The 15,158-nt window shown below is 36.3% G+C and overlaps 1 protein-coding gene across 2 annotated transcripts in view; it reads left to right on the forward strand.

The window, feature by feature from the left end:
* LOC127877547 (uncharacterized) overlaps positions 1-14,601 on the forward strand; it is a 22,847-nt gene extending 8,246 nt beyond the window's left edge. For both annotated transcript variants that reach the window (XM_052423512.1, XM_052423522.1), the window contains exons 7-10: positions 5,166-5,251; positions 6,562-6,781; positions 10,744-11,952; positions 14,382-14,601. In XM_052423512.1, the coding sequence (XP_052279472.1) occupies positions 5,166-5,251; positions 6,562-6,781; positions 10,744-11,952; positions 14,382-14,425 (1,559 nt within the window). In that variant the 3' untranslated portion in view covers positions 14,426-14,601. The remainder of the gene's footprint in view (positions 1-5,165; positions 5,252-6,561; positions 6,782-10,743; positions 11,953-14,381) is intronic.
* Positions 14,602-15,158: the final 557 nt, after the last annotated feature.

Here is a 15,158-nt window from a genome sequence, read left to right on the forward strand (position 1 = left end):
GATTTAGTATGTGTATGCATTATAATAAACAACGGGTAACAACAAAAAAAAAATAATAAAAAAAAATTAAAAAAATAATAATAAATATAAACATTGACATCGAGCGCCTATGGCTATATGCAGAGAATTTACAGCATTTGCTTAAGTCCACATTGGCTTGCTTAAATGTACGCATGGAAATGATAAATTGAACGTATCTTGCTATTTCTTATGCGTATATAACGCTGATACGCAGCTTATCTAGAACGCTGGAGCAGGTATTGAACACTTGTCACTTGCAATGGGCCCAGGTTTTGAGCCCTTGTCACTTGCAATGGGCACAGGTATTGAACCCTTGTCACTTGCAATGGGCCCAGGTTTTTAACTCTTGTCACTTGCAATGGGCACAGGTATTGAACCCTTGTCACTTGCAATGGGCCCAGGTTTTTAACTCTTGTCACTTGCAATGGGCACAGGTATTGAACTTTTGTCACTTGCAATGGGCGCAGGTATTAAACCCTTATTACCAAGATGACAATTGTGTGTTCTTTCCTCCTTGCTACGAAAAATGCAAAGCCCTATATTTAGTATTTTATAAAACAACACATATGTACTACATTTTGCATGGTATTTTACTGACCAAACGCATCACTATCTATATGAAACAAGAAATGTCTTTAAATAATGACAAATGGCATTGAAATAAATATTGAGATTTCAGTTTTGCCAGAAAATGATTGGTTACATGTACATGACTCAGAATCATTTTCTTTTTTCTTTGCCACCAAGAGAAAACAAGTTTACGACAGAGAGCAAAACTTGAACCAGTAATATATACTGCCCCATGTTTTAACTGGAAGAAACCTTAACACAGTAGTAATGAACTGAAACATACAAAATGAATTTATCATGACTGATACTTTTACAAAAACATATTTGCATATTTAAAAAAATCATGTACCATTAAAATGGGGAAGTTGAATAATGGCTAATAAAAAATCTTAATTCAAATATGAATAAATATGCACAGTAAGTTGATTAATATCATTTCAGTTTTTATTAGGCACTATTTAAAGGGATCGGGGATGTGAGCTCTACAGGCATTTGTACGTTTTTGAGCATCATTGGCCCTGTGAATTGGAGCTTAGTAATTGCTATTTATAGAAAACTTATTTAGGCTAAATAAAAGTTATGACGTAGGTGAAAGAAAAGTTTTGGCATTATCTAAATAAATACAAAATTATAAATACTACATTACTAATACAGTTAAATCATGTTTTGTTCCAAATGTATCCATATTTACATAAACATTGGCACCTGCACTCTGTCAGCTACATGCCTGTTCAAGGGCAAATAGCTCAGGAATGTGTGATCTCACACATCTACATTAATGGTGGTGACATGTTAGAAGTATAGTTTAATAACTTGAGAAATAGGAAAATAAATCAAACTTAATGATAACTGACAAGTAAACTGACAGTGACTCCTTTACATGTATACCCTCTCTGCAGTGGTATAACAACTAAAGATAACTAGAGTCATTTTCCAACCAGAAACTTTTTTATGCCCCCGGTAGGGTGGCATATAGCAGTTGAACTGTCCGTCAGTCAGTGTTTCTGTCCGTCCGTCCGAAAAAAACTTTAACATTGGCCATAACTTTTTAAATATTGAAGATCTCATGGAGCTGCACATTTTGAGTGGTAAAATTTCAAGGTGAACATCATCCTTCAAGGTCTCGGGTCGAAAAAAGTCAAGGGAAGTAATAAGCTTTAAATGGACATAGTTATCTGACCTGCCCACGTATAAATTTTTGTTAAATAAATCAAAGCGGCGCAGTAGGCGGCATTGTGTTTCTGACAATCACATTGTGGTAAAAGGTCAAGGTCATCCTTTACGGTCTACAGTAAAAAATACAGATTTAAGGGAAGTAATAAGCTTTAAAAAGGGAGAAAATTATTCAATATTGAACATAGCCACTTTATATATTTGGCATGCATGTGTATCTCATGGATTTGCACAGTTTGAGTGGTGAATCTACAGTCAGGGTAGTGGCTTTTAATTATTTGCTACTAAAAATAGACATTTGTTACAGACAATTATTTTCAAGGGAAGTAATTTATATAATTATAAATCTCATATTATATATTTCCTTACCAAGAATTGAAGTTCTTTTCACAGTTACTGTTCAGATTTATTAATTTGATTATTTATAACCCAAATGATTGATTTGTCAAAGTTTTTTTTAGCTCACCTGATTGCTCAGGTGAGCTTTTGTGACCGGTCTTTGTCCGTCGTATGTCCGTCAGTCCGTAACCATTTGCTCGTAAACACTCTAGAGGCCACATTTCTTGTCCCATCTTCATGAAACTTGGTCAGAAGCTTTGTCCCAATAAAATCTCGGCCAAGTTTGAAACTGGGTTGTGCCTGGTCAAAAACTAGGTTACTAGGTCAAAAAAAAGAAAAACCTTGTAAACACTGTAGAAGTCACATTTCATGCCCAATCTTTTTGTTACTTTGTCAAAATGTTTGTCTTAATGATATCTTGGTTGAGTTCAAAAGTGGGTCCGATCCGTTGAAAAACATGGCCGCCAGTGGGCGGGGCAGTTTTCCTTATTTTGCTATATAGAAACCTTGAAAACACTCTAGAAGTCACAAGTTTTGCCCAATCATCATGAAAGTTGGTCAAAACATTGGTTCAATTGATGTCTCGGACGAGTTTGAAAATGGTCAAGATCGGTAAAAAAACATGGCCGCCAGTGGGCGGGGCATTTTTCTCTATATGTATATAGTGGCAGTTTTCCTTATTTGGCTATAGAGAAACCTTGTAAACACTCTAGAAGTCACAATTTTTGCCCAATCATCATGAAAGTTGGTTAAAACATTGGTTTTATTGATATCTCGGACGAGTTTGAAAATGGTAGGGATCGGTGAAAAAACATGGCCACCAGTAGGCGGGGCATTTTTCTCTATATGTATATAGTGAAAACATGTGAACACAGTAGAAGTCACATTTTTGGCCCAATTTCCATGAAATTTCATCAGAACATTTGTTTCCTTGATTCGAGAGTTGAGTTCAAAAATGGTTCCGGTCAGTTGAATAACATGCCTGCTGGGAAGGGGGTAGTTTTCTCATTATGCCCCCCCCCCCCTTTCGAAGAAGAGGGGGTATATTGTTTTGCTCATGTCAGTCGGTCCCTCCACCAGATGGTTTCCAGATGATAACTCAAGAGCGCTTATTCCAAGGATCATGAAACTACGTAGGTAATTTGATCATGACTCGCAGATGACCCCTGTTGATTTTCAGGTCACTAGGTCAAAGGTCAAGGTCACGATGATCCGAAATAGTAAAATGGTTTCCGGATGATAACTCAAGAACGCTTATGCCTAGGATCATGAAACTTCATAGATACATTGATCATGACTCGCAGATGACCCCTATTGATTTTCAGGTCACTAGGTCAAAGGTCAAGGTCACAGTGACCCAATGCAGTAAAATGGTTTCCGGATGATAACTCAAGAACGCTTATGCCTAGGATCATGAAACTTCATAGATACATTGATCATGACTCGCAGATAACCCCTATTGATTTTTAGGTCACTAGGTCAAAGGTCAAGGTCACGATGACCCCAAATAGTAAAGTGGTTTCCGGATGATAACTCAAGAACGCTTAGGCCTAGGATCATGAAACGTCATAGGTACATTTATCATGACTCGCAGATGACCCCTATTGATTTTCAGGTCACTAGGTCAAAGGTCAAGGTCACGATGGCCCGAAAAAGTAAAATGGTGTCCGGATGATGACTCAAGAACGCTTATGCCTAGGATCATGAAACTTCATTGATACATTGATCATGACTCGCAGATAACCCCTATAGATTTTCAGGTCACTAGGTCAAAGGTCAAGGTCACAGTGACCCAAAGCAGTAAAATGGTTTCTGGATGAAAACACAAGAACGCTAATGCCTAGGATCATGAAACTTCATAGATACATTGATCATGACTCGCAGATGACCCTTATTGATTTTCAGGTTATAGGTCAAAGGTCAAGGTCACGATGACCCGAAATAGTAAAATGGTTTCCGGATGATAACTCAAGAACGCTTAGGCCTAGGATCATTAAACTTCATAGGTACATTGATCATGACTCGCAGATGATCCCTATTGATTTTCAGGTCACTAGGTCAAAGGTCAAGGTCACGGTGACCCGAAATAGTAAAATGGTTTCCAGATGATAACTCAAGAACGCTTATGCCTAGGATCATTAAACTTCATAGGTACATTTATCATGACTCGAAGACGACCCCTATTGATTTTCAGGTCACTAGGTCAAAGGTCAAGGTCACAGTGACCTGAAATAGTAAAATGGTTTCTGGATGATAACTCAAGAACGCGTTTGCCTAGGATCATGAAACTTCATAGGTACAATGATCAAAACTCACAGATGACCCCTATTGATTTTCAGGTCACTAGGTCAAAGGTCAAGGTCACGGTGACCTGAAATAGTAAAATGGTTTCTGGATGATAACTCAAATACGCTTATGCCTAGGGTCATTTAACTTCATAGGTATATTGATCATGACTCGCAGATGACCCCTATTGATTATCAGGTCACTAGGTCAAAGGTCAAGGTCACAGTGCCAAAAAAGGTATTCACATAATGGCTGTCAAGGTCACGGTGACTCAACTTAGAAAAATGGTTTCCGGATGATAACTCAAGAATGCTTACGCCTAGGATCATGAAAATTCAGAGGTACATTGATCATGACTCGCAGATGAAATAATGATGAAACTTGACCAGGATGTTTGTCTGGACAATATCTAGGTCAAGTTTTACATTTGGTAAAGATTGAATGAACCGACTCCTCTCAGATGAGCGAATCTTGGCCCTCTTGTTTAAATGATATAATTATTCTTTGATGTTCATAACATACCTGTGGACTTATGTCCATAGATATATGATAACTCTGGCTATAATCTCTTTTAAACCACAAGCCTTGGTTGTCAGTGATGTCTGACATGGTCATAATTGACTGTGAGACCCTCCCCACCCCCACCCTCGGTTGAATTTGACAAAATTCAAGGGAAGTAAGGGAGATGATTTCTTTACCTGCCAAATGATAAATATAAATTTTATTTCAATGCGGCGCAGTAGGGGGCACATCTCTTGTTAATTTCTCTCCCCCAGGTCGGATGCATGGCACCGTGCACAGAGACTTACTGAAGGACCACGAAGCAGAGATGCAGACTGGAACATGTCTGGTCCTTAAACAGGTAAGAACTGGTTTTCACAGATAGATTTTGATGCTGTGTTATGTTAGCATGTTCATTCTCCATGAAAGTCAAATAAAATGTTACTGGCAAAAAGATGTGGTAATCTTCTCACTATTGTTTGTCCAAATTCCAATAAACTGGCAATTCACATGCTCTTTTTGACTTGACATTAATATTTTACTGCTATTAAGGGCCATTTTTAGAAAATAACATCCCGGATGTCACACAGTTTTACTGGAATTCTCAGAGGATTGACAGACTTTCCTGGGTTCAGAATTCTAAAAAATATAATTGGGCATAGAGATATATTTTTATACCCCCGGATTGAATGATTGGGGGTATATTGTTTTTGGCCTGTCTGTTTGTCATTGTATGTGTGTGTCTGTCCCAAAACTTTAACCTTGGTCATAACTTTTGCAATATTGAAGATAGCAACTTGATATTGGCATGCACGTGTATCTCATGGAGCTGCACATTTTGAGTGGTGAAAGGTCAAGGTCATCCTTCAAGGTCAAAGGTCAAATATATGGCTTCAAAGCACAGTAGGGAGCATTGTGTTTCACAAACACAGCTCTTTTTTTTTTTTAAATAAAAGCAGATTGCTGCAAAATTAAAGCCACACGTTTACAAAATTGGTTATATGTACAAAGAACTTTTCCTTGTTGATGCAAGTATTTACCTTGTCTAAAAAAACCTGAAAAGGGGTTGAGTGACCTCTTGTGATAAATTTCAAAATTTACACGTTGTACATGAATTAATTTTTTTTCTACGCTACTTGTATTAAATCCTCCATTGAGCATATATGTCCTGACTTATGTTCTTGATTATAAATGATTTGATGTAAATATTAAGTGATACTGCGTGTTAATCTATAAAATCATCAATAGCGAAAAAATGAACAAGTTTGTTGTGTATGTATTTACAATGTCATTGACAAATGAACAAGGGATATTGAGACAAATATTAAAAGGATGGGTCATAATTCTGGAAGGGGGGCCACATATTTTAAAAGGATGGGCCATCAAAATGGAAGGCTTGCCCTCCTAGCGTCTTTAGCCTTTAAATTATTATGTTTCTTCTTTTCAAAATTGTTGTTATTCTATGTTCTAATTTTGTTTTGTAAAATCATTGAATTTACATTCATATATACATTCTAATATTGATTTGGTTACTAAATATAGCATACTGACACAAAAATTACTTAATTGATAATTATACGAATTAAAAGGATATATTAATGTATAAGTCTTAATAAACTGTCTGTTCTGTTCTTAAACCCTACTAATGTATTGGTCAACTTCTTTCTTAAGGTGAGCATCATAAGTGTTGGGAGCCGCAAACACTATCTGAACATCACGCCCAACAACCTGGTGTCCGTGTACCAGACCAGGCAGGGGGAGCTCACCTCGCGCCACTTCCACAGCAGCCAGGACTCTCTGTATTCTGTGCTAGCGGCCCTGGAAGCCAAGGCAGCCTCGGAGCAGAGTAGTCTGAACAACAGCCTCACTGGAACCCCACAATCCAGCTCAGGTGCTCGCTTTGCTTGTTTTGATTTTTCTCTCTTATATATTTATTAGCTAGGCTGTTTTCGGAGAAAACCCGAGCTATTGTCATAGCCAGCTCGTCATGTCGTGTCGTCCGCCGGCGTCGTGCTAAAACCTTAACATTGGCTCTTAAATCAAAGTGCTTCCACCTACAACTTCGAAACTTCATATGGAGATGCACCTTGATGAGTTCTACCCGCCACATCCATTTTTGGGGTCACTAGGTCAAAGGTCAAGGTCACTATGGCCTTTAAAAAAAAAAAATTCTGACAAGCTTTCGCAGTCGAGCGTGGCACCCATTATGCGGTGCTCTTGTTATTAATCTTTTAACCTATTTGTTTTATGTTGATTTCCTTAAAGGCCAAAGGTTAATTGAGAAAGTTTTGATCCTTGGTAGATCCAGTATTTGGTGTTTTTGAAGATCTTGAGAATGCTCCTTTTGGAAGATGAAACCCAATATACTGTGATGACATCACATAGCGCACAGCATATTGATTATGCTACCTCAACCTTGCAGTACTTTGGTCCTGTAATATGCTAGCACACTTTATCCAGGCAACCTTAACTGAGCGGTCAGTGGGCATAATTATGCCAGAGAGTCACTGTTGCCCTACTTTAACCAGAGGTTGTTGGCGAACGTCCGTAGGAATATATATTTATGTCCAACTCCCACACATAAAGCAGTTGGGCCAGAAAGTAAGCACCCAAATATTGGGTAAGCAGTTGAACACTTTCAACTCTGTAGAAGATCAAAGATCACTAACCGGGCCCGTAACCAGGCCCTGGGACCAAGGTCCACCAGCTGAGTTAGGAATATTTACAATAATGGGCCCACTGCAAATTTTTCTCTAATGAAAGGGCCAACAGTACACTTTCCCTCAATCATTAAAAAAGAGCAGATGTGTTTTAATTGTCCCTGATAAACAAGGGGATTTCCGATTAGCACTTATTTACTCGCTATCGAGTTAAGCCCCTAGGAATGTTTTCTTATTGCCTTGTAAACACATCCCCTTCTGATCCTGCATGCGTCATCTATCAATGGTTGATGTAACATGTCTTTTGATTGGCCAAGGAAAGAGACACAGCGAATGGAAGCAACTGACACAGGAGGTTGTAGGTCTAAAATTGCTAACGCTAATAAATTTTGAAAAACAAATAATGTTGGAAGCAGTTATAGAGGTTATATAGTTAATCGTCATTAATTTGTGCCGTTAAGTCTCTTTGTCTAAGTTCATGGCCCTTAAATTTGCAAAAAAAATAAATGGACCAGAAAGAAATTGATACTTTATCTGTAAATCATGTAGATAGACACATCAATCAAATATCAGGTCAACATCTGAAAGCTTTTGAAGAAAGTCTGGAAAATGAAACACCAGACGGATGGACAGACAATCCAATTGCCACCCTACCAGGGACATAAAAAACAGATTAATATCTGAAAGAATTGTGTAAAAAAACACTCCAGAAAACTGTTATTAAAGAGAAGTCCAAGGCCCATTACTTTGCCAAGTATCAATGTACCAGAACAAATTTCACACTTCATCTGTAGGTCATGTAGGTAGACTCACATACCAAAAATTAGCGCAATAATGGAAAGTGTTGGCTAAAAAGGCCAGGAAAAACTGTTTATATTGAAAAAAAATCTAATTCTAATCCGAGTTGAAGTCGTTGGTGATGGTCTATCTGCAGGGCTTTTTTTACTTTCTTTGGGACCCGCCGAAAATCGGCCCTTTCCCCTCAAATTTTTTTTCCCCTCAGGATGTAAATTTTCCCCCAGACTTCATTTTTTTCCCCTAAAAAAAAAAAAAAAAAAAAATTTTTTTTTTTTAAACTTTAAATACATAAGTTAACCTGATCCAGTGTAGAAAATATAACATATTGCATAATTAAATTATCTGTTGCCTTGATTTTGTTTTAAAAACAGCAAAATATGTTGAATTGATTATTTAAGACTTTCCTTATTTTCCCCAAAATCCGGCATTTCGCGTGATTTTTTCCCCCAAAATCCGGCATTTTGCGCGATTTTTTTCCCCTCAAAAAAGACCAGGCCCTTTCCCCAAAGTCAGATAAAAACCAATGATCTGTGTCGATGTAGGGGAAAGTAAAAATGTGAAGTAGATGATTAAAATTTAATTAAGAACTTACTTTAAAGGAGGTTTTAATTCAAAGAGAAAAAAATATGATTATATTTATATGTCAGTTATACTTTATGATTTTTATGCTCCCCCAAAAAATTGAGGGGGGGGGAGCATATAGTCGCCGCTTTGTCTGTCTATGCGTGTGTCCGTCCGTCCGTGCACAATTTTTGTCCGGGCTATTTCTCAGCAATTAATGACTGGAATTCAATTAAACTTTATGGGAAGCTTCACTTCCAAGAGGAGATGTGCATATTATCAGCTGGTTCTGGTCGGATAATTTGTCACAGATTTATGGCCCTTTGAAATTTTCCATTAACTGTACATATAGTGCAATTCTTGTCCGGGCTATTTCTCAGCAGCTAATGACCGTAATTCAATGAAACTTTATTGGAAGCTTCACTACCTTGAGGAGATGCGCATGTTATTTGTGGGATCTGGTTAGATGATTTATTTAGAGAGTTATGACCCTTTTAAATTTTTAAGTTGCTAAACCATCCATCATATTATTTTGTCTAAAGTTATGCCCTCAAGATGTTTCCTTTTATCTGAATATATATATATAGGATCTGGCACGAGTTGTCATATCATACCATATTTTATTAAATGAGTTCAGGAATTTTGTTAGTTTTCGAGTGTTTGGCGAGCTTACTAACGAATTTCCTGGACGAGTTTAATAAAATATGGTATGATATGACAACAAGTGTCAGATTATTTTATCACATGCTTTTAATTGAGCAAATTAAATAAATATTTATGCAAACATAATGATAAATCCCGAATGTGGTTTACATTTAGTGACGCCATTTGACGTTGTAACGTCATTTCAGCAAAATAACAAAATGTGATTGGTCAATAAACAAAAACTAAGCCAATGAAAACGCTTAAAAATGTTGTATTACACATGTGTAATATAAAAAAATATGTAATGGTTATATTACATGGGAAACAGGGTATGGCCTGTGATAAAGTGCAATATTGTGACCAAAAAACCTTTGGGGAGCATCACCCGTCTCTGACGGTTTCTTGTTAGTAAAGGTTTTTGATTTTCAAAGTTTGCTTTTCTTCTTTATTAAACATTATTCATTTATGAAATCTAAAACTAAACATTTGTGTGAATTTCACACCAATGTTTAAAAATTTGGAACTCAGAAAGGTGCCGATTTACTTGATATATTACATAAATTAATATGACAAAATGAGCATTAAAATTCACTTTGAAAAAAGTGTCAAATTAAAAAAAAAATGTGGGAAGGGACCCCTCTTTTTCATTCTCCCTGGTTGCTCCCCCCCCCCCTCCCCCCCCCCCCCCCCCCCCAGTTCCTGCTTTTTAAGGGGCATGGTGGAAAGCTGGAGTTATCCGGTGACATTTTGAAATAACTTGTCCAATCCAAGAAATGCCATGGCCTAACATTATATTTAAGGTATTTAAGCAAATTATTTCATTTGCCATTGAATATTTGCAACAATATATTACATTTCTAAAGATGTTTACCTATCTTATGTTAACCAGTCCAGAGGGGCAGATCATAGCATCCTGTTATTTGGCTGTAGATTTTAACCTTCAATTGAGCCAGACTTCCTTCTCAACAATTCACATTTTCAAGGATAGTTGGATTTTTTTTTTAGTAATGAGCATATATGTCCAATAACTTATGCTCGCTCCAACATCTGTTTTTAAGCTAAGGTCTTGGCTAAGTATGGCAACTTGTATGGTTTAATTTTGTGTGTCAATATATAAAAATAAAACTTGGGTATGATATTGTTGATGTCCAAACTATTCACTGTGCACACAATTTTACTTTTGCTTCAGGACGGTCCAGATTATCAAGCACTGGCACTCCCCAGCTTACTGGACGACTTCCAACAACGCCACAGTTGAATCAGTTATTCTCTGGACCAGGTTACAGAACACCAAATTCAGGTTACAACACACCAGTCTATAACAACTCTGCCCCCAACTCAAGAAGTGGGACACCTTTAGTGGGGCAAATGGTTAACGGCCAGAAAACATTTAACTCGGAAACAAAAAGTATTTTAACGCAAACATCTCATCGTGGTCAAAACATAAATACTGATACGCCAATTCCTTCTTCCAAGCTAGGATTTGACTTCAAATCAAAGGAGTCATTTTCAAATGGCGAAAACACCAATGCAAGCAATTTGTATAGTGGTCAGAATCAAAACACTGCAGCAAATGTGGGAAATAGACAAGAGACAAATTGTCCTCGAAATAACGATGCTTCAAAGAGAAATGTTTCAAATTGTGACAGTGGGAGATCTCAAACCAATTCTAATCTATTGATCACAAGTGTTGTAACTGCTGGTAAGGTATTAGGTGGATTTCAAAACAAATTGTCAATTGATAATATTTCTTGCAGCATGAGAAGTGACACAGAAAAGTTTTTAGGGACTTCAAACACTGATCTTCAGAATATTGGTAATACATTTTTGAATTCAAGATTAACAGTTGGAAAAGCTGTGAACATTCAATCTGCAAAAGGTGATGGAAAAACTATGGACATTCAGTCTGCAAAAAGTGATGGTAAAACTGTGGACATTCAGTCTGCAAAAAGTGATACATTTTCTTTTACAAGAGCTTGTGATCTCCATAGTTCTACACCAAATGTAAGCAACAGAGGTCGGTGGAAGTTCAGATCACCTTCATATCAAAATGTTAGTTTACCAAATTCACCAAATGTTGGAATAAATCAATCATGCTCTAACCAGGATCTGTCCTTTGCCAAATCCAAACTGGATGATAACAGCAGACTTATTCCAGAAATCCCTGCTAGAAATCAGGGACAGAGAAACTGCCAACTGAGTGCTGTTGCTCCAAACACAAACACACAGAACACACAGATAACTTTGTCCCCTATTGAGGTATCTGATTGCATTTTCAAGGCGAAGAAATTACGAAGTGATGCAGCAGTACCGAACAGTCGTTTAGCCAATCCAGTAACTTCTGCCAGCACAACTAAGGTTGGAAAATCTGCAACAGAAGACCCACTTTGGGATGATGGTAAATACTTCTAAATAATTTTTTAGCAATTGTTAAAACTGTTTTTCCTTGCAACCTCCCCATATTTATTGTATAATATTCACCAATAAACAAGACTTTTAAAGAAGTGAATTCAAAGTTTGGTTGAGGTCATGGTGTCATTTGCTTTAAGTTTTTGTCACATGGATTACAAAGTTGCAGCTATGGAAGTCCCATGAAACAATATGTCAAACTAAAAATGCTTTTGCCTTTTTGTATTGAGAGAGTAAAAGTTACACGTGGTGGGCAGGCGACTATTTTGGGCATTATATTTCAACCAAGTTTGATAACGTGCCAGATTTCTTGGAGCACTTATGAATTATTATAAACAAGAAATACCTTTTAAAAGATATTTGGCGTATATCCTGTCTTTAAAAATCTCATTGCGTCTAGATTGGTAATGGGGCCAGTTCCCTTTGAATTGGGAAAAATCGGGGTGTTTTGACTTAATTTGGGAAGTTAGTGTGTTGTTGTTGTTCTACTAACAAATGCTTCAGAATTGAGAAATAAAAAAAAAAATATTGTTTTTACTAAGGTTAAAAATTATAGAGCTTGAGGTGAGATGAACAGTTAATAAATGTTGAGATGTAAAAAAAAAAAAAAAAAAAAAAAAAATTTTAACTTTCAAGTGGGAATATTTTGGTCCCAAAAATATGCTTTTTCCCATTGAGAATGGGGCCATTTACTGGCCCCGAAATTAAGCAAAAACACACTGGCGGTTATTCAATTTGCTGATTTACTGACCCAGCACTGACCCTGAAAGTCTTGGGGATGGAATTTACCAGCAATAAGTAATTGTAACTGTGCCAAAATGAGTCTCTATGTTAGGTATAAACATTTAAGAGAGTAGTCCGCATCTCCCTACACTGAACAGTGTTACATCCTTTACTACAAAGACGCGGAGATGTTGCCAATATTCTGGAGATAATTCTCAAATCAGCCAATGGAATAAATGAAGTGTATTCATTTGGGTCTTCTGGTGTAAAAGGTCATTTATGGTGAAAAGCTGGATTAAACAGCTATAAAAAAAAATCAAAGTAAAATGGTTCACTCTCTGAGGCAAATAGGTTGATCTCCTGGAAATTTGGTGTTAATGTTTGTTGGCATAATATCATGGCATTTGGTAAGCAGTTAGATTGCTTGAATCTCTTATAAATTATGGCATGTGATTGAAAAACAGGCAAAATTTACCTTGTCCATTCTCTTACTTTATATTTGATTGCATCAACATGAAACTTGTTGCAAATATTTGTGGGCATACTATCTCAACCCAGTTTGAAATCCAGCCAGACCATGTTAAGCTGTTCTGAATTAGGGCCCTTGAAATAAAATAAAAAGGTACTATTGTCTTCTCTACCTAAAAAGGGTGAAATCAGATCATCATAAAACTTGGTGATGATTATGGGCTTACTTTCTCCTTCTTTTGAAGCATTTCTTAATTATTGCCTTTTAATTACAAACTAGGGTTGTCAACTCTCTAACTCAAGCAACTGAAATACAATCTTGATTTTACAACCAGCCATGTCGCATGAAACATTTCCTTATAATGGCGCTTGAAATATACAAAATTGGAAAAATTAATGTAGTCTGCGCTTTAACATGACTAGTTTTAATGGTATCAAAATCACACTTGCTCACAACATTTGTGGGCTGAAAATATGAACCAATTATGTTGACCAGCCAGATTTCCTTAAGCGTCCGAATTACGCACTTTGAATAATAAGAAATTTGTTTCATTGATATTGACAGCTCACTAACTCAAATGGTTCTAACCTTATACTCATCAAACTTTATCAATAAAATCAAGAACAGTAACGGATACATTTTGTGACAAGTTGGCAATACAAGTCCACTTTGGGAATATATTGATCATAAAGGTTGAGTTTTGAAACTACAAAATTAAGTCTTACCTGAAAGTAATATTATGAGCATCTTACAGTTTATAGGTGTCTATCGCAACCGTTATTTATTTTTGGTGTTTTCACCTCATATACACTCATATTTGTTAATGCAGCATCAACATACTAAAATAATATCCCGAAAAGAGAAAAATAATGCATTTGGATATCAACCGTACTTTCGTTTGACAACTGATCACACATGTACAATGTGAACCTAAATTTAGTTTTAGTGCAGATTTGTTTATATGACACAAAGACACAATTTTGTTTTACGGATCATTTCGGCTTACAGTACTGGCTGAGTCACGTAAGAAATCGAATATAAAATATATTTTTATACACAACTGGTAACAAGATGAGTTGCAGATAATTAGTCAGTAACCACATTTTAACTAACTCTTTTGACCTGTTAATTCTTTTCAGCTCAATTGAACAGTGAAAAATGCCCATAATATCACTTTAATCTGGTTCTAAGATTCATTTTTTTACATTGATACATGTATATTTCAGATTTAAATGAAGACATGCTGTCACAGCTTTCTGAGGACTTCTGATTTGAAAGAACAGTTTAAGGAAATGCAAGCAAAAGTTTTAAAAAGTTCAAAGCTGGTAAAATTGAATCAGTAACATTGCTTAGAATCATAAGACATTTACCTTTATTGTTTTATATCACTAAACATGTACTTGAACTTTGTTTTTGTCTTATGCATGAATAAAAGTTTTAAATTAAGTCAGTTTTGTAAATGTTCAACAAAGTGTCCCAATATTTCAGTTATAGATTGATAACTGATTTGGGCCTAGAGCTGTTTTGAGACTTATTTACATTGTCAAGGTATAGAAAAGAATATTGGTTGCAAAAATTTTTGGATATAGAACTGTCATTGTCCGTCTGTCACACAATTTTGTTAGGGCTTCATGTCAGAAACTATATAAGATTTCGACATGAAACTTCATGGGTGTGTATATATCATTGAGGAGTATTGGCTTGCACAAGAACCATGACCCTACACTTTCTTAAGTAAGAGTTATTGCCTTTTTTTGTATGATGTAACTTTTCAGGGCTATATCTCAGATGCGCTACTAAATTTCCACATGCAACTTCATGGGTGTATAGACATCAATGAGGAGAATCAAAAGCATAAAAACAATAACGCAACATTTGATTTTTTTATTCAATTGTTTATCGAGAGATTTGCACCCATCCATAAACACAATTTATTTGGCGGGGATATCAATTGAACAAATTTGCGTGTTAAATCTTTTTTTAACTTTAATTATCTTTTAGGG

Source organism: Dreissena polymorpha, chromosome 1, assembly GCF_020536995.1.
Source record: "Dreissena polymorpha isolate Duluth1 chromosome 1, UMN_Dpol_1.0, whole genome shotgun sequence".
Taxonomy (NCBI): Eukaryota; Metazoa; Mollusca; class Bivalvia; order Myida; family Dreissenidae; genus Dreissena; species Dreissena polymorpha.